The following is a 20,634-nucleotide window of genomic DNA, read 5'->3' as shown; positions in this document are numbered from 1 at the left end:
TATCCTCCAGACAGGAAATGAAGCAGGGGGTCTTTCTGATTTGCGGCAGCTTCTAATGTTTTTTTGCAAGATACAGTGTGCAGTAGTAAGTCAGTGCAAGTTCAAATTCAGTACAGAAGAGGATCCTGTACAACTGTATAAGATTGAAAGGGCGCTGGAGGGCAGATTTAATGAATGGAGAGGCTGCTGAGAAGATTTATATGTGGGTGCCACACTGATATCAGCTGCTGCATAGAAATGTTTTTGTGATATGTCTTTTGCTGGTTGTGCCTCATTAGGAATCTGGCTTTATCGGTTTCATACGATCTCTCCGAGAAAGGGATCATGGCAAGCTGGGCAAGAAGAAGGAAGAACTTTAACCTTGGACCTCGCAGTGCACTACAGGAACATTGCCCCACTTCCAGGACCAATACCCCCAACAGATCCATAGCAGTGCACTACACAGACGTCCCGAATTCTACTTCTACCTGCACAGTTTCGGCAAACTTCCATGACTCTCAGCGGGCCCACACAATGCATCATATCTCCATTGTAATGCATTGAGATCCAAACCCCAACTCCAGAGTTCTGACGGTCCTGTCCAATGTAGTGCGGTGAGCCTGCAAGTCCCATACATGGATTACACAGGTGGCTGCTGGGAGAGGCTTCCATTTACAGAAAAGATAGATACAAGTTTGATTTTTTATTTGAAGGAGTGTGAAACCACTTTTTGTTAATTTTTTTACCTAATCATTATTTGTATGCAGTTCATTATATGCAAAGTTACTGAATCAGCAGGACAAAGTGTGCCTGTCTCCTGGGGGTCTGGGAGCAGGTCAAGGATGCCATAGGCCATCACCCACAAAAAAGGAGGCTGATGACAAAAACAGATTGCAGATGAGAGGCATGCTTCATGGAAAAGTGGTATAACTTTACATAGAGCCATAAGCAGGTGTTAAGTGTGGCCCCTAGAGGAGCACGGACCTTCATCAGCTCTTATCCATCAGCGCTACAGACAAATCTTGGTCGTTTTGAACATGCAAAACCCTGATTCTGCTGTGTAGGGTCAGAGCTTCTCCACCCACTACGTTCCTATTGGGTCATCCTGATGATGGACTTACTGCTTAGCCAATAGGCATGCAGGAGAGATGGGAAAGTTTTGGCACTACAAATAAGTAGTGATGATTTACAGTTGGTGTTTGCCTGTAAATGAGCTGCATGGGAGCCCCTCTGCCTCTAGGTGAATCACTGTATACCTATTGTTTTTAGGAGACCCTGTCACTCTTCCCAATAAGGCTATTAGGGGTCACTGGTCATTGCTCTGAAGAGCTCCTGGTGACAAATGCTGCTTCATGTCTTTGCCTGCACAGGTGGCCCCTGCATCTGTAAGCTGCAATGTTTTGCATTTGTAGGTATGTTGCTCAAGTCTTCTCTTTACCACTTTATTCGTTGCAGTGACTGGACAGGGGAGACACCAGCACAACACCCCCTTGATAGATGCAGGGCTTCCACTTGCACAGGGCACCAAACCATATACCTTAAAGTTGGCCCTGGTGGTAATGTCTGTGTGACAATGCTCAGCTGAGCAGTTGGCCATTTGGACTGAACACTGCACCATCAGAGGCGGTCACATATTCCCCCACTTCATTGCACCAGGTAGTTTTCAGGTGCAGCCCCCTGAAGAATGATTTCGGGGTGGGCAGCTTGTTGCCTCAATGACAGGGTCTCTTTAAATACACATGAGCATTTTCAAACCTGCCCATCTTCGAGTTGTTTGCTGCATGAACAGCTGCTGAGCCACCTGACAAATATTGCTGCCATTGCCGAAGCAGAAATGAAGAACAACGCACAACAAGTTGTCTTTGCAACATGAATGTGTTTGTGCTTGGCAAGCCACAGTTGGCTCTCTCCAGCTCCCGCTGTGCCCAGGAGGTTCATAAGCTGCTCATGCGGTCCACATGGACGGTGCTGGAAGCGCTGATCCTTTCATCCTTTTCTTGCCTGTGTACATTCTGCTTTGTTCTATAGAGATTAACGGGTCGGGATTCTGTGATTTATATTGCCAAAAAAAGATTATCCTTTTTGTTTATTGAAACAGACTGAACTGTAAAGTGTACCTGTCATCCCTGCAGTGTCACAGGAGCTTGGAGTTTGTTAACTAGATGTCCGCCAGTCAACAAACTGGCTGCCTGCAGTATGTAAGCCAGGGATTTAATTATTTTGAAGGGGACCTGTCACTTATCTTCAGACAGCTCATAGGGCCCCTCCCCGGACAGCAGTCAACATGTAAAGACGTTGGAGACACATGGCAGCTTCTCTTTTGCTTTAAGGTTGAATCCCTACAAAGGGGATATCCAGTGATTTCCCAGCAGAAAACTACGCTGACACATCCAAAGTAAAAAAATAAAATGGGAAGAAAAAAAAATGCTGCTGTGTTGAGAAAAGTGCTGAGTAAAAGTTATTATCATTCACCAGGGCAATTCAATGCATTTTGGGGGTTGTAATCATCCCCCCAATTAGGAACAGGGATGAACAGCAAAATAAATCTGATCAGAATTTTACAATTAAAAGCTCACATTCAGCATGGTTTCTATTTAGCCCTGAAGAAGGAAGACTTAGACTCCCGAAATGCGTTGGGCTTCCCTGGTGAATGGTATTTATAACTCCAATCAGGACCTTGGTACATGGAGCGGCACTGCTATTTCTTATCCTATATGTAGGTAGTGGCCGCTGTCTGTGTACGTGTAGAGTGTTTGGCTCTTTCCATGCCTGGTATTCCCTTGTATGAGGAAATAACACCCAGGCACGATTTTTTGAAAGATCAACAAACATTTTTTTCTGTACAGAAGGACCACACATACAATCACTGAATTACTCTAACATCATTTTTCCTTTAGCCCTTATTACACAGTATTTATATAGCGCCAACTTGTTACGCAGCGCTGTACAAAGTCCATAGTCCTGTCATTAACTGTTCCTCAAAGCGGCGCACAATGTTATGGCCCTACCATAGTCATCCCATATGTCATTACCACAGTGTAAGCTCAGTTTTTGGAGGGAAGCCAAAAAACCTAACTGAAAGTTTTTGGAATTTGCGATGAAACCCACACAAACACGGGAAGAACCTGCAGTTAGTCCTGGCAAGGATTCAAACTTGGGACCTAGCACTGCAAAGGCCGGAGTGCTAACCACTGAGCCAACAGTGCTGCCCAGCTCTTACAAATATTTTAAAGCTAACCTGTCACGTTGGCATTTCTTCAGATGTGCAGGGAAACGTTCAGTAAAATGCAGTAATCCTTGTTTTGATACAACAAATGAAATGAGGTTGTCGAAGATATGTCTATTAGTCCTCTGCACAGATACAAGTTCCTGGATGATCTATTCATACTTGTGGCCCCATCAATCCGGCTGGAATGGAAAGGGGTGAAGCCATGCTTTGACATAGAAGTCAGCATTTGTATACAACTCTGGCAGCCTGTGGCTCTATAGATTGATCCGATTGGCTGTTATTACTGGAGAGGGTCTCTGATTATTTTTTTAATGCCATAATTTGTGACAGGTTCACTTCAAAGTAATATTTAATACATCGCTACATTTGACCAAATATGTTCTCTAAATAAATGCTGCACTTACGTATATTGAAGTTTATGTGAACCCAGGTCTGAATCATTCAATATATGTGAACGGCGCATTTCAGGGGCCAGCTTCCTTCATCGGGGGCTGGAATCTATAAAGAACAAAAAGTTTTTGCTTTACATTCACTTGGAAAATAGAACATTGCCACATAAGACATATCCTTTCAGAGTGATACTTCTATGGGGTGAGGGCTGTGCTTGTAGGAACATTCTATAGAAAACATAAACTTACTGCCCAAATCTGCAGAGGGATTTGTACGCACCCACGTAGGGGGAGTGTCTACTGACATGCAATTTGCCTTTTTTACTGTGAGCAGATCCGAGGTTACATGAGAAATTCTTTTCTGAAATATTCTTTGCTTGGAGGATAATTGCTGTTATTTGCTGGACCCTTGATCCTGCCAGACTGGCCTGTGGGTGGGGTTGCTATGAAAGAAGAGTGGTCTGGCGGATGGGCCAGCATCGCATCACTCAGGGACTACACACACACACGCTTAATTTCTGGCAAATCATTCCAATTCAGCCCTTCTATAGTCTGATCTCTGGACTGTAACGGGCGGGTGAACAAGCCAAAAATCAAATCAAACCAATCATCAGTGGAGATGGGGGTGCCATTCAACTTTCATGAAGTCACATTGTTGTACAAATCGCTGGTGGGGGGGGGGGAGAGGCCGTATTTTTGATATGCAGAGTAGAATTTGTTTACATTTGTTCACCTGTAAGAATCGTTTCATCGTATTGTTTCTCATGTCTCGGACGTATTTGTTTCTCTTTTTGTCATTTCAAGTTTTGGGCGTTGATTGCATTAAGTTTCTGCTAAAAATCTGTTCCTCCCGTTATGTGATTCATGTCTTCTCAGAATAAAGAATATTTTACAGATAACGGAGGCTGTGTGAGTCTTATTGGGAAGAAGGAGGAACATTGGGGGGTCCAGGGAATACATCGGGGGTACCGAGATAATGATGGGGAATAATGACCAAGGTTCCTACAGGACTTGCTACAGGAGACGGTCAGAGACCGCAGACATGGTGCGGGAGACGGTCAGAGACCGCAGACTTGGTGCGGGAGACGGTCAGAGACCGCAGACATGGTGCGGGAGACGGTCAGAGACCGCAGACATGGTGCGGGAGACGGTCAGAGACCGCAGACATGGTGCGGGAGACGGTCAGAGGCCGCAGACTTGGTGCAGGGGACGGTCAGAGACCGCAGACTTGGTGCAGGAGACGGTCAGAAACCGCAGACATGGTTGGCACACACATATAGAATGTGATAAGATTAAAACGAACCATAATTACACCGGATTGTCCTCTGAAGAATAATTTTCTGTTGCTAGATGACTGGGCACGGAAGGGAACACAGATTTCTGTTTTCAGGGGCCAATTTTAGCGTAGGGCAAACTGAAATTTGCCAGGGGCCCGCCCCTTCACCTGCCAGGGCCACAACTGATAACATGGCAGGGGGTGGAGGGAGCAGATGCTGTACATTTCAGGCCTCCAATGATATCCTATTAGAAAACTAAGGGCCCACATAGATGGAAGAAACCAGTTTTACAGTTGTCACCGGAAAAGGAAGAGATGGGGACACTTTTTCCTGCGCAAACTCTCTCACAGGACAATCCCCCCTACTCTCTGTTGTCACAAGGACAGGAAGTGAGATTTCCCCATGGGGACACAATAATACATTTAGGCTGTAAATATCACTCCATTCAGAATTCCTCATCTCTGACAGGAGGGGGCGGAGTCACACTGCAGCGCGGGAAAACCTCACACAGCTGAACGTCTAAGGTAAGGGGGCGTGCTATAGTCAGGTGAACATTGATCATGTGACGGAAGTACTGGAAGAACCTCCCGGATGCGGTGTCCATGGTGACAGAGGTGTCCGCTCCCGGCATGCTGTGCGGCAGGGGGACACGTCACGGATCGGGCAGCGGCCTGGAGCACCGTAGCCGGCACCGAGTGGAAAGAGAGGCGACTGAGGGGGTGTGTATACAACAGTGTGGAGAGCGGCCTCCCCACCTACCAACACTGTAATCATTACAGGCCCATTGTCACAGCTGTCAACCTCCTCCATCACCTGCACCCAGCCCTGTGTGTGTTATGCGGGCTGGCTGTGGGCCTGAGCTGTAATCTATTACTAATAATATGAATAAAGGGTACCTGCAGGCAGAGTTCAGGAGCCAGTCAGGTCAGCATGTGGGTGGAAATCCTGCAGGGGCTGGTTGTGTCAAGCATTGATTATTGCTGTGCAGGTAGATGGAGTAATTATTCTACATGAACCTCATACATCTGTAGTATCAGACTGGTCACATGACATTCAGGATTTGGGGTTTTTAATATTTTAATTGCACAATGCAAAGCCGATCTGCAGTCACCTTCAAGAACACACCCCCTCCCCCGTATAGGTTGGATGGGGAGGGGTGGGTGTAATGGAAATGATTTACCTGGCTCCTCTCCTGTGGTTTCTGCTTTCACCCGGTGGTCTCTTCCCCAGGCATCTGAGGCCGTGAGGGTACCGGGGTGCAGCGTTGTACCTGTGGGACACCAAAGGCAGCTAGGGAGGAGAATCGCAAACGCCGGCTGCCTGCAGAGTGAATGGGGGCAAAAAGAAATATTGCTAGATGATTCCAGTCCAGCTTTAGGGTTGGCAAAGGCTGAAAGTGCGTAAAAGAGAACTCTGCTTGTGTTTAATTTGTATGGGAACTCCATTGGGTTTCCACCATAGAATCTCCTGACCGCCTTCTTAGTGCCTTCATCATTCCTATTGGCTTGTATAGGAAGAAAATCCATCCTGACCCCAGGATCAGCCACATGCCTCGTCCTTCACACTACTGACACCTCCTGCCCGTCCTGACTGCTCAAACCCTGGCAGTTGAATGGGGGATATTGGTGATCTTCATTTACTAAGTCCTGGATTGTTCTTGGATGGTCTGACTGGCTGTCCCATGCACGTGTCTTTTAATTAATATTACACTGTGATTCACGTTATCAAATCCAGAGACCGGCCAATCACTTTCCTTTATTTAAACGAATCAACCCTGGCAAAATTTATGGAATAATTTTCAATATCTTCAAAACGGTATGCTTTCATCACAGATCAATGACTTGTTTGTGATCACTGATACCTAAAGCGGGAACAACAATATGTTTAGGGCAGCCTCTAGACCCCGCAGCATTTGGGGTCATAATTCTAGACCGGGGCACTCCATAGCAGACCCACAGGGCTTTCTCTCTATAAATCTTCTGTGTTTGTCTCCATTTATTTTGCCTCTTCTGACAATTTTTTTACATCCCTGCCAATGGAAGGTTTGCCTTGCACAGGATTTTTTCACCACCATGCTTCACAGTGCAGATGGTGTTTTTACAGCTTTGTGATATGTTGGTTTTCCAACACAAAATATTTTGTGCCAATATTCAGTTGCATTGTCATTAGACCATAAAATCTGTTGATGTGCTTGCATTGTGAGGGGATTTGGTCTGGATTTATAAGCCTGGCTATGTGGAACCTCTGAGATTTAGTTGTTTTGGGGATTAATTGATCGATCTAAGCTGTGGTTCTTCTGGCTATCATCCTCTTGGTTGCTTCTTTGCCTGACAGTGACTGAAATCAGTTTAGTTGTCCTCGGCACTTCCTCCAGTTCCATAATTTTTTGTGAGCTGGTGCCCCAAATTGGACTGTCTGTTGCAGATGATGCTTTGCACAGCGGCAGATGATGTCTCCAGGGTCTCTTCCTCTTTTATTAGGAGGACAGAAGATTTGAGGTGTGAAGGGACCACATGATATAAACCGGTCCAGAATATTGAGATGTCCAGAGGACAGAGTGACACTTGCTGTATATTTCCTTTTCCCTGCAGTGTGACCACTCCTAATGAAAGGTGGGTGGCAATCGGTAGTTCACATATCCTTTCATCTCACAGGATTTATTATTAAAAATGGAGGATGTTTTGCTCTCCATGAGGGAAGATCCACGTAACTTTAAATATTGGAGCGTCAGTATTCAGTCTATGATCTCCATCTGCCTGCAGGCCAATGATTAATTCCTCTGCTGTTTGATCTGTTCTCTCCATCCAGCCCTTCACACTCCAAGAGATCCTGTACATACAGAACACACCTGCGGCACAGACATCTGTAGAGCGCTCCGTGCCAAAATATGTCCAATCTCCCAGAGTCCTTCACTGCATTATAAACGGGCCTTACCGTGCATAGAGGGCAGTGAAAACCTTATTCAAGTACAGTTGTGAATCTAGGAAACCACACAGGTAGCTATCACCCCCTTATATCTCGCCTTAGATTTTAGGTCCTTTTCCACAATAAAACAAAGTTCTATCTGGAGTTAAATATGCTGGTTCTGGGGTTCTAAGATTGAACTGGGCTTCTTTGGGTAACAAACCACTGATATTGAAAAGGCTACAGAATCAGCTATGACTTTTCAGACTTGACTGGCTACTAGCTGTTCTAGGTCTGTAACTCAGTGGATTGTGAGGTCAGGTCTGCTGAGTAACTATAGGGGACTTGGAAGTTATTTACGGGATTGTATGGTGATACTATTGTACATGAAGGAGGACAGGTTGTGCTTCTTCAGATTCCTCAATTTTTCACATTAGGCCAACACAACAAGCCAGTTTTCACTTCAGATTCAATCCTAAATCCAATCCAATCCTGGCTGAATGTGGATACATCAGACATGTTGATAAATAACTTTTGAAAGTAAACAAATCTGTGTGTATGAACAATCAATCTGATCTGAATTTCAATAATTTTGTATCCACATAAATCCTACACATGCATGGAATAGCAATAGAAGGGTAAGTCGAGTATAAGCATGGCAGCATCTGCTTGGATGTATTAGGCCTTAAATCTAAACACAAAAAATATGGCCGATGCAATCAGTCTGTAAGACATTAAGTTCTCTGTTTACGTGGAACTAAACCATGAAAACAAAAAAATTGCAACAAGATGGGTTCTTTATTGCAGAGGGTACAGGCAATAAAATTAGTTTACCTGTCTAATCTCATTTATTTAAACTCACCTGTCCGCATTCCTTCATGGATGCTGCCATCTTCTTCAGCTCCTCTCTGGGAATCGGTACTTCGGCCATCATATTTGGCCAGGTTTGTTCATACCGGGTATATCTCGGCATCCTTCACTGAGTTTGCATGCACTGCTTTAAAAAGATTGCGAACAGGCTGATAAACATATATTATTGTTTAAGGGACATCACCTGTCGCTTCTGCAATAAGACTTGTGGACATGTGTTAAATCTCCTTACTTGTGTACCAGGCTGAGAAAGAGGCAATCGTTTCATTGTGCTGAACTTTTCATCCGTATGTTATATTATATTATAGAGACTGCAGAACAGAGGAATAGAAACACCCCAGGGTGGGTGGACAACATTCAGATTTTTAGGTTCAAGATTAAAAGCATTAACTATGGCAAAGAAGAACCTCAAGTGATTGGCACCCCCCAGAAAGAGTTAAACCAGCTGTCACTTAATACTGAAACATTTTGGGTGCACTGACCCTTTCATCTAAATTTACAGAGGTGTGGTTTGTGATGATTTCTTGTCTTTTGTTTGTGTAGCCCCCAGACTGAAGATTGCAGGAAAATGTCTGTCATTCTGTTTGCCTCGGTGGTCCGTGCCAGAGATGGGCTCCCGTTATCGGCCTCCACAGACCACGAACAAAACATGTCTGTCCAAGAGACAAAAAAGTATCTGAAAGTGGTATCTAGAAAGCTGGAGCAGCTCCAAGACCGATGCACCATGAAGAGGGGACCACACACCATTAAGTGAGTATTTTCACATGTGTTCTCTTCAGGGAATTGTAAGGGAGTATTGAAGTTCTCTATTCAGTTCCAGGCTGCAGAGGAAAATAATTTCTACATAATTATCAGTCAGTATAGTATTATAATCTTTTATTTATAAAGCACACACTTATTGTAAAACACATAACAATTGTTTTTTTGCTCATCTAAATGTGTCTTGCGATCACACTGAGCTGTGTTGCTCTATGAATGATCTTAGGCTACGTACACACGTCAGATGATTCTTGTCCGATAATTGCCCGAGGACTAGTATTGGACAATAATCTGGTATGCGTACACCACTCATCTGACATTGTTCATGAATTCGTCCTGGCTGATGGAAAAAAGATTGTAATACAAGTGAAAGGGAGTGAGCGCAGTGTGGTGCTACTTCGTTGTTCTCCCCCTTTCTCTCTCCATAGTTCAGGCTTTTGTTGTTGCAAAGGATCGTGAAACATCCTTTACTACGACAATTATTGCTCGTGTGTACACAGTCTTAGTCTGAGAGAGATGTAAAGAAGAAGGAAAGCCTGCAAAGGGGACAGCTTAATCTTTACAGTAGGGAAGATGTCATCAATCTTCAGAAAGTGGGGCGAATTCCCCTTTACAGGGCAAAGTGCGAGGACATCCATTATTACAGAAGTAGGGGACCCTCAGTGTTTATAGGAGGTGGCAATGTGCTGTAAGTCCGTATTTGGGAAAGATCAGGTGCATGGAGACCACACGCAATACTGGAGACCGGTCCTTCATCCCCTGCTTGTCTCTTTTGGGTACAGCTTTCTTACTGCAGGTCCTTTTCAAATGCCATGGGCTTCCTTCATAAAGCAAAAGGGGCTAGGTTGGATTGTACAATAAAGCTAGATTTAGATCGATTTTAGATCGATGATAAACCTCCACTTGAATATTTTTCATTATGATTAGCTTGACTTGCCAAGGTTCGCGACTCGCACACTTTATGCATTTTAAGTTGTTTAACAGAATTCCCTGTATGATGAGCTTATTTTCCAACCTTGAAAATGATTCATGAAGAATTATCCTTCGTGCTGCTTCATGAATGTGTAATGCAGTTTTAGTTAAGTAAGTAGGTGTTATTTATATAAGTTTAAGTTAATGTTATTATATTTTTGAATATAAGTTTGTCTAAAAGACCCTTCTTTGTTTGTCTATCTCTGTTTCCTAGTTTAAGTTATTGTTAACGTGTGTGTGTATAGCAAAAAAGTTAAGATATTCCCAACTTAGACAATTGTTAACAGAATAGCTGTGTGCCAACTGGATGATTTCTTCTCTATTCTTGCTTTAGTAGTATCTCTAAAATGTTGTCATCTTCCCCACGTTTTCTATTGGTGACAGTAGTAAGCAGTAAGTAATAAAGGAGTTTAAATATGCCCAGCAAAAAAATAAAATAAACTAAATAATAACTAAATAAAAGTCTAGCTCTTCCCCAAACGCACAAAAGTTGTACCTTTTACAAACGGTAAAAATACTTTAAATTTGCTTTGCAAAGCCCTTGACTCTCCCCTCCTCCTGATGACAACACTGCTGGTCTTTGGGGTCTCACTGTGGACAGCCATTAACAATGGTCATTCATGCAGTGACACTCAAAGGAGGACCATGCTAGTTGTAAACCGAGGAAGATAGAAGAATGGAGCTGGGGCATAAGTTAACCATGGATTTAGGTGAGTAAAAATTAGGTTTTAGATATATATATTTTTTGACCAGTGTTCAGTTAATTGTGTGGGAGGGAGATATGTAAAGCGGATTAATCCTTGGGACCATCGTTACCTGTATTTTACATTATTTAGATTTGTGGGATGTAACACTACAATGAAGAATGTGTTTGTGCTAAAACTTCACAATCTGGCTGTTGGGGTTATGGCAGTCTGTGACATTGTAACAAGGACAGAACATTTACATAAGAGCAGGTGGTGAAGTGAATCTACGGTACATTGATCTGCAGCAGAGAATACCATGAAACATAATTATACAACATTATCAGTACTCGGAGGTCACCGAAGAGAGACCGACTGGAGACTTCTGTCTGCAGCCAGTTATTATGGGTTGACAGCTTGCCACAGTGTCACATCAGAAGATCACGTCCTTCTGTACAACTCCTGTCGCCCATGGTATAATGCCATTATATATCTCTGTCTGGCTATGTATTCTGTGCAATGCAATTACATACTTTTGTCAGAGTTTATATTTTTATGTGACTCCCGCTGCTCTGGTACAATATAGTATATCATTCTGTGTCACTCCTGTGGCCCCTGGTACAATGCCTATACCACTGTCTTTGTATATAATGTTGTATGACTGCTGCTGTCCTGGGCACAAGATGTACCTCTGCTGGGTATATCCTTCCGCATTACTCCTAAATCCCCTGGTACATTGTCCCCTGGTTCGATGCCACTGCTTACCTCTGTGTGGGTAAATCATTTTGTACGACTCTTGCCAGCCCTCATACAATACCATTAAATACCTAGGTTTATAATTCTTTATGACACCTGCCTCGCCTGATACAATGCTGCTACATACATATATATATTTGTGTATGGCTCCTGCTGCCCCTGTTACAATGCCATACTTTACCTCTGTCTGGGTATATAAATGTTCTTTATTTCTGGTTGGTCTGAGTTGATATTTTAGAAAATGCTTTCTATTGATTTCATGAGGAGGATTGTTGATTGTAAATAATTTCATTACTTTACGTTCCATTAATTAAAACCGATTCCTCCATTTTCAACAATTACAAAATAATAGCTCCATTTAATGATTAAAGTGGAAATAGAATAAAAATCAGACTAATTAAAAGTAAGAGAATGATTAGTTTGTAATCTCCCATTACCCATGAGCTACATTTGTTTTTTTTTTCTGTCCTTGTCAGGTACACAGGGACACCTAAATTTGGTGTGCAGTTTGCATCATAATAACAAACGAACTATCAGAGCATCAAAGCTTTGGACATAGGACCAAAATAAATGTGTTGTTTACTATGTGGAGAAGATACTGGGGTCACCTCCACTGTCACCAAAACAAAGTGGCATCAGTTGCAGAATCTCTACAGTTTTTTCTGTTGCTAACACTGTTGTCCAAATAGGGTCTACTGCCTGACACTATATGGCCAAACATTTATGGCTCCCCTTCCCAAACAAGTTCAGGTGTTCCCAGTGAGGGGTCCTGGAAATCCTTCACCTTACAAGGACATTGCAGACAATTGTGCTCATCCAGCCTTGTGGTCACAGTTTAGTGAAGACCCTTTTCTGTTCCACCATGGCTGTGCCCCAGGGTACAAAGCCCTCTCCATCAAGACATGGGGTCACCAGTTTGGTGTGAAGGAGTCCTGACCTTAACTCTACTGAACTCCTTTAGGATAAATTGGAATGGTGATCCAGGACTTCTCATCCAACATCAGCACCTGACCCTACCAATGGGGGCAAATCCCCACCATCACCACCTGACCTCACCGATGGGGGCAAGTCCCCACCATCAGCACCTGACCTCACCGATGGGGGCAAAATATCCACATCAGTACCTGACCTTACGATGGGGGCAAGTCCCCACCATCAGCACCTGACCTCACCGATGGGGGCAAATCCCCACCATCAGTACCTGATCTCACAAATGGGGGCAAATCCCTACAGACACCCTCCAAAATCTCCCAGAAAAGTGGAGGATGTCCTTTAGTAATGACCGTAATTTTGGAATGGGGTGTCCAACAAACCCATATAGATGTGACAGTGAGGAAGGAGTCGTTAGACTTTTGACGATATTAAGTATAATAGGAATGCTGAAATATGCAGAAAAGGGATTCTGGTAAATAATAAAGATTGCAAGATAATAAAATCTTCCCTTTTAGTATATAAAGATGTTACTGCTATGCTTGCTCAAATGTTTATTCTTCACAATGAACTTGAACCTGGCATTAAATTGTGTGACCAGTACATTATAAAAATCTTCTGGTATATAATATTAGCGCACATATAATGCAAATTAAATGGGACACCATGTTATTTTTTATGAATATTCCTTCAGCCTTGTTTAAGAATCCCTAGCAGACACGGTTACAATAAAGAATGTTGTGATGGGTATTAGGAATGTCAGTGTGTGGTTGCACACTAAGTGAAGTGGGATGAATGCTTTGCTGCACATTGCTCAGTATTTCTCTGTATTTTTGCAGCTTTATCACTTCTTTGGGGGTCAGTTACATGATGCTGTGTTCTGAGAGTTACCCCAGCGTCCTCGCCTTCTGATTTCTGGATGAGCTACAGAAAGAATTTATCACAACCTACGAGATGGTTCATATCAACACCGCCATCCGCCCATACTCGTTCATCGAATTCGGTAAGTAGCTCCAAGTAAAACTTTTGTTTTATCCTGTCAGGCAGTGCAAATTGTAATGATGAAGGAACCACAGCAGCTGCACTAATTACTGCAGTTCCTGTCTTTGAAAAGGTTTCTGATTGGCTATTGGCTTGCAGTTCACTCATTGGGCCTGATTTAAATAAAGCTCTCCAAGGCTGAGAGAACATTTTATCAGTGAATCCGCAAACTTAGAATGAATTTCTTAAAAGTCATTTGCTATTTGCTAGAAAATATTTTCAATCCTGGACCAGATCCATTCCAGGTTGCTGAAGAACACAGGTTCACTGATGAAAGTGTATCTTCTCCAGCCTTGGGTGAGCTTTAATAAATAAAGCCCATTGTCCTCTGCTTTAGTAATTAGGGCTAAAAAGGAATATACAGCAAGGAAACAGAGGGAAATATGACAAATTAAGATTTTATCATATACTATTCATTTAGTAGGTGGAGTTCTTGGCTTTATGTTTATCTGCTTTGTATAGCCTGTGTACAGAGCTCAATCACACGTCCATCTCCCTTCCTCCTGTATTGAAATTTCTTTATTGAAGTGTCTGCCAGAGGGAGATATGCTGCCATACAGCTACTTCTCTGCCTTCCCTATAGAAAATCCATAATGCTCTGTCATGGCAGCTTAATTTTCCTTTGTAAAATAATTTTCCATATTACTTTAGTGCTCACGTAACTTGGTGCTCCCCTGCAGCAGTGAAGTTGCAAGCAGTGTTGTCAGCCCTGACGCTTAATGTGGGTATTTCTGCTAACCCCTATGCCACTTCTATATTCTGGAATCAGCGGGAGGACAGGGTGAAACTGAATATTTGAAAGTTGCATAGGTTTAGCTGTGATTGATTTATTTTGATGCTAGACTTTAGGCTTTGCTTCTTGCAGAGCTTTACAGGTTCCTCTCCTGTATTGAAATTGCTTACTTTGATTTCACTGCACACTGTAAGCATCTCACAAAGTGCAAAAGAAATTGCAAAAATTCAGATAAAGCTTGCTTCATTTACCGGCTGGAGGACAACCAGCATTATCTGTCTTTCTCTCCCAGTCTGACTGTCCTCCCCTTCCTTCATTCATTGAACTCCAGGTCTTTTAATCAAAGCTTCAGCATCACATGTAGGCATTACCTAGGGTAGTCTGCTTGAAAGTACAGTTTGCCTATGAACCAGACGGATACTCACTTAGAAAGTCATTTTGATATTTGTAAAGCTTATCCAAAAAGCACTTGAAAGAAATATTGAGGCATGGTGCTGTGAATCTTTCACCAAGCTATGTTCAGCACCTTGTTGCCCCCTCCCACCAGGCATTAGCTGCCTGCATTGCATATTAAAGTACAGAGATGCACTAATAAATCAGTCTAAATAAAGTATGACATTATAACCAAAAAAATAATTATTACCATTATGTTCAATGTGTCGAGGAAAAAGAAAATCCAGGAAAGAAAAAAAAAACGGGTTCAGTTTCAGCTTTATTGTATTGGTATTTGTAGCAATTACAAATAGGATTTTAGCTTCTTAGAATTGAACGCTTTAAGTATGTTGCACAAATCATCCATTGTGTTATCTTCCTAATTGTCACTTGTAGGATTGTCAGCCCAGTGCTGCCTCTGGTGATACAATGGTGTCTGGTTCAGTGTCAGTACTTGTCGGCCCAGCCACTTCTTTGTGCCCAGACAAAACCCGCTCTCTATTTGTAGAGGTTCATTCAATGACATTTGTGCTGTGCAGATAAAATTATGTGCTCTGACACCTCGTAAAACGGATGACTCTGCCCCGATGGAGAACCGCCGGCCTTTTTATTGGTAACAAACTGTGAAGTGAGTCCAATAAATACAAAGCCCGGTAACAAGCAGCTGCAAATTATAGAGGTGGCTGGCTGATAAGTAAGGCGTTTAGGAGAAGGTAAATTACTTTCTGCCGCAGGAAGATGGCTGGGTGATAAACAGCACACACAGTGGAAGCCTGCTGATAGGATGTAGCACAGATAATATAAAACGCAGACGGCCAGAAAAGGTGGGCGTAATTTAATGAAAAGAGGACATTCCTAATGCATTTCATCTCATCTGACAGATAATTTCATACAGAAGACGAAGCAACGATTCAATAACCCACGCTCACTTTCCACCAAGATGAATCTTGCGGACATGCAAACGGAAATCCGTTTGCGGCCTCCCCACCAAATATCGTTGCAGGAGCTTGGCCTGGAGAATGGCGTCCGCCATAAGAAAGATACAGAGTATAAAGGGATCGGTAAGGACATCTAGAAGTTTCTGAAGGGCTCCAGCCAAATGCATAAAAAATGCATATAATTTTCTTGTTTATTCACTGTTATAATTTACTCCTTTTTTTTTTTTTGCAGGGTTCAGGTGGTCATGTGACCGCTTCTTTCCTATTCTTTATAGCAGCTTTGGATTGACTTAAGTCAGGCCCGTCTGTTGCTGGGAATAAACTTCCCATTACTTCATGATTCTTGTGGCAGTGCTTTAAAGTTAGTGCTTAACTGAAAAGGTTAAGGGTTGTAAGTGATGTAAAAGCTATGCATCGGGACACAAACCCTACTCTGGCAATATCATGATTTCCAACTGTAAACCTCCTGCTGCAGATTGGATAAATAGGTGACGACACTGGGTTTTTACACTGAAACATTAGTGTGGTCACCCTGTGGCAGGAAGTGGACCATAGGCAATTTTACTGATGGGATCACCAGGAGTCAATAAAGATTTAGATACAAAAATTGGAGCTGGCAATAAAATGCTTATAGTTACATTACTGACTATGCTGATTTCAACCTTCTGACAGTCCCTAATAGTTTTTCGGGACTTTAAATTTCTGCTCTGAGTTCCTAGAAGTGTACAGCTACTTTGTTCATTGTGTCGAGTTTCCACTACCCATGTTCTGAATTCACAAGGTCTGTGCCAATTATGAGGGGTTTTACTAACCCTGTGCTGAGCCACCTTCCCTGATGTTTGCTTTCTTTTATATAATGGGGAATGTAACGAGGAGCTGGAATGTGCAAAGTTGGTTGGGAAAAACAAAAACTACCAATTGTGTAGGAGATTGTGGTTGGGAGATCTCACTGTTAGGTGTACAGAAGAGATATAAAATGATGTTTGGACCATGTAACAGTAAATTTGAATTCTTCCTTGGTAGACTCTTTACTCTTCTGCTGTTATTGGTACTTGGTACTGGTATGGATCCGATGGGTTAAAATTTGCATACTGTGGACAGTAAGATATGCCATGTGTAGGATCCTCGAATGTTGGTAATTGGATGATGTGGGGGTAAAATTTCACGTTCCCTCGCTGCAGTTATTGAAAGAGAAATGACTTGGGTCGACACACCTCTGCACTGCCTGCAAAACGGCTACCTCGCTGTTTGGATTTTCCTGCACTAAATTATAATTTTCCTATCTTATCATAAACATTGTCCTCTAGGTTTTGAAGCTGAGGTGTTTGGAGTAACACAGAGATCTAGTGGGCCCTTATCTCATATTGTGTTATTGCTCCTGGCTGCGCAAGCCTCACCCCAGCCTGAATCTACATCTCATTACCTCCATTGTTCCAGACTTTACACTTCAATGATTTACACAAAGGCTTTGCTTCCGCCTGGCTTCCTTGCCCTCATGGAGCCAACTATATGATGCCGGCTTGTTTGTGAATTTTTTTTCTATTCCTTCTATTATAATAGCACAAGCCCGGAATTCGATGTCCCCAAACAACCAATCGTATGTTTATACCCGAGATAGGAATCCTAGCTATGTCACCTGACCTGTGTCTGTTCTCTCTGCAGCTCCCCATCAGCGCCTGGAGCCAGTCACCCCGACGGGTCTTATCTCCTGCTTGCTCAGCCTGCTCTGTGCAGGTCTCAATCTGATTCGCGGCTTCCATGCATTGGAAAGTCTGCTGCAGGTACAGTACATTCCTCATGTATTCATATTTATGTCATATATTTGACACTATCCAAATATAAATAGTAGAAAATAAAGAAAAATCTGTCTTATCAATCTCTTGTTACCTTAAAACCGTATTTCACATTCGCATTGGCTCCCCTAGTCACCTCCCTGAGTGTTATATACAAACGATCCAGGTCCTAAACTTCCAACTAAAATAAGTTTCATTTTAAACATTTCATGACAAAATATCAAAGGTTAGATAGAGCAGCACACAATGCAGAGGGTGAAGGGATGCAGTGGACACTATGCATGAGGTCCTCAAGGGCTGAACTTGGCTGCCCTACTACAGCATTTTAAAATGTATCCCCAAACTGACTGATTTGTTCCAAACTAGTGATGGTCCTCGTTATCTATGGATAGGAAATTTCACTTTATTCCAGTATGTGGTATTCTATTTACAAGATTGCTGTGGCAGTATGTTTGAATCCCAAAACAGCCTAAATTTTATAGCCAAAAGAATATGAACACTCCCTTACCTTTACAAATGATGGAGTCCAAGTGTTCCCAGTGAAGGGACCTGGTAATACTACAACACACAAAGACATGTTAGTCAATTTTACTCTTCCAACACTGAGGTAACCATTTCAGGAAGATCCTTTTCTGTAACAGTAACAGGTCCATATTGAGCGGAATTGGAAAAATAAATATGTTCTGTGGAGTTGTGATTTCTATTGAGGTTAGCTCTGTTTTCCAGGACACTTCAAACTATAAACAAGATAGAAAATAAAAGCTTGGCATAAAATTTATTTGCCAATAAAAAGCCAATGCATTTTAAAGGATCACCATTGCACCACCTTCCCTGTATATAGACAAATAGAAGGAGCAATATGTAGACCCAGATAAAAATGGTACAGGAGCCAGTATTTAATAATGATGATCATACAAAGAGACATAGTTTGCATAAGTTGCCAAGGAGAGAAGTTGGGCTTCTAGAAGAACTACAGACAAGGTTACCTGTGACTCTAATATGGTCATTGTTCTTTGCCAAAAGATATAATAAGTCCAGCTGTAATTCCACAGCAACTGAATTCATACAATGGTTCCTGTGTCCTTTAACAGAAAAGCAGGCGCAGAGTATCTATCATTACATTTCTACGTCCTGGCTGAACAGAGGTTAATATTACACAGAGGTTTCTGGAAATCAGTGCACACAATTCTCACACTGAGCACTGTGCACACCTGCCAGTTGAACGTACTTCTAATGAACCAATTAAATATGGTGACAAACGCTGGCAATGCGTGTGGTAATGAGCTGTTCTACAGTCATTAGCCAGCAGGACATGCTCAATCCCATTCCGATGTATGTGTGATTATACATTGGAGCACATGCCGCCTCGCCCTTCCTATGGAAATCTGAAGATGACAGGTTATCTTGTGACAGCACCAGAGCTCCCCCTCATGGATCAACTCTGACACTGTCCTCTCACTCATTCAGTTTCCTGTTGTTTAATGCTCCACAAAATTATAAAAGCACAAAAACATGTAAAATCAGACAGGTTCCTGTGTCCTATATAAATAATACATTTAAATACAATTATATGTTATACTACTAAGCACCTGATCACTTATATTGATTGTATGTATTCCAGAATGATGATGATGTCAGTTGCATTATTGCCTTCTTCTTGGGAACTGCTGCCTGCCTCTACCAGGTAAGGGTTTGCTGCCACCAGCTCAGTCCGGCCTTAAGGTTTGTTTATTCAAGATGTTATTTGTATTAGATATGAACCCAATAACTAAAATCACATTATTACTGTAGCATTAATATGCCATTTTAAAAGTATTTTTAATTAAATCCGCACCTTTTTTATTATGTTCCCTGGTGATCCTGCAAAAAAGGTAATTTTTCAGACACTTCTGATCATAGAATGACAACATAAAAATATTGTAATAATATGCACCTGATAGTGCTAACATTAAGGTTTTTGATACACGGGAAGCTTTTTCCTGTAGAAATTGATTATTTTTTATGACCTTGTGTATGTAGATTTTCCTTGAACATTTTAGCTGTTTAGGGCTGGATGTTTTAGTCTAATACATCTGTCACCCATATAAATGGCATGTAACTTATTTAATAAAATCAGTCCAAGATTTTTTGGGCACCATGGTGATTGGATAATGCCAATGCAGAGTGGTTTCCCAAACCTTCATATCTTCTGCCATGTTCTCAGCATCTTCCCTAACACATTCTGTGGTGATGGGGTGAAAATGGATTTGTTTCTGACCTCCATTAGTGCTAAAGACACTCAGGCCAGCTGTGAAGTCCCCGTCATTAGAGAGGTAAATGTGAGCAGCTACTACTAGGTGTACCATGACTCAGAGAAATGAGAAACCCTCACAGATAACCCTCACAGATAACCCAATGTATGTGAAAATAGAAACAAGCGCCGGATGTTTTCTAACTTCTTATTCTGTTCTTTGTGTTTTATTTTCAGTGTTACCTATTTGTATATAGCACAAGTTGGCGCAACATGAAATCCTTCTTGGCATTTGGACTGATCTGTCTGTGTAACATGTATCTACATGAACTGCGCAATCTATGGCAGCTTTTCTTCCACGTCACAGTCGGGGCCTTCACCACCCTCCAGATTCGACTAAGGCGGATGCAGAGCAAATCCCCCGACTATAACGTCTGATTCTTCCACACTGACGCCTGGCTTTGTTCCGTGTTCCCTGTTTTTGTTGTTCTTTACCTTTCCTGGTGACGGTCGTGTTATAGACACATCGGAGAGGCGAAGCTTTTGGGAGCAGGGACGGTGTATGTTCTATTATATTGGCACCCTGATTTATTGCCTTTGTAAGGCAGCCTTACTGCATTTCTAACTAATAAAGCCATTCTGTACAGATATCTTCTGCTTGTGAGATGCATGAGCGAAATTTATTTATATGGCACCACCATGTTTTGTGGCAGATTAAA

General features: G+C 42.3%; 2 protein-coding genes across 2 annotated transcripts in view; both read left to right on the top strand.

Moving 5' to 3' along the window:
* The window catches only part of PDIA5 (protein disulfide isomerase family A member 5), a 41,214-nt gene extending 36,718 nt beyond the window's left edge, over nucleotides 1-4,496 (top strand). The window contains exon 17 of the mRNA XM_072417907.1: nucleotides 279-4,496. Within this exon, the coding sequence (XP_072274008.1) occupies nucleotides 279-359 (81 nt within the window). The 3' untranslated portion in view covers nucleotides 360-4,496. The remainder of the gene's footprint in view (nucleotides 1-278) is intronic.
* A 965-nt stretch (nucleotides 4,497-5,461) lies between these two features.
* SEC22A (SEC22 homolog A, vesicle trafficking protein) lies at nucleotides 5,462-20,563 on the top strand. The gene is given in 7 exon segments (XM_072417906.1): nucleotides 5,462-5,593; nucleotides 9,192-9,398; nucleotides 13,588-13,751; nucleotides 15,836-16,015; nucleotides 17,555-17,673; nucleotides 19,307-19,369; nucleotides 20,153-20,563. Coding segments are annotated over 6 exon segments (909 nt in total). The 5' UTR covers nucleotides 5,462-5,593; nucleotides 9,192-9,216; the 3' UTR covers nucleotides 20,354-20,563.
* The last annotated feature ends 71 nt before the right edge of the window (nucleotides 20,564-20,634 follow it).

Source organism: Pyxicephalus adspersus, chromosome 7 (genome assembly GCF_032062135.1).
Source record: "Pyxicephalus adspersus chromosome 7, UCB_Pads_2.0, whole genome shotgun sequence".
Lineage (NCBI taxonomy): Eukaryota > Metazoa > Chordata > Amphibia > Anura > Pyxicephalidae > Pyxicephalus > Pyxicephalus adspersus.
This window is presented reverse-complemented; position numbering and strand designations above follow the sequence as displayed.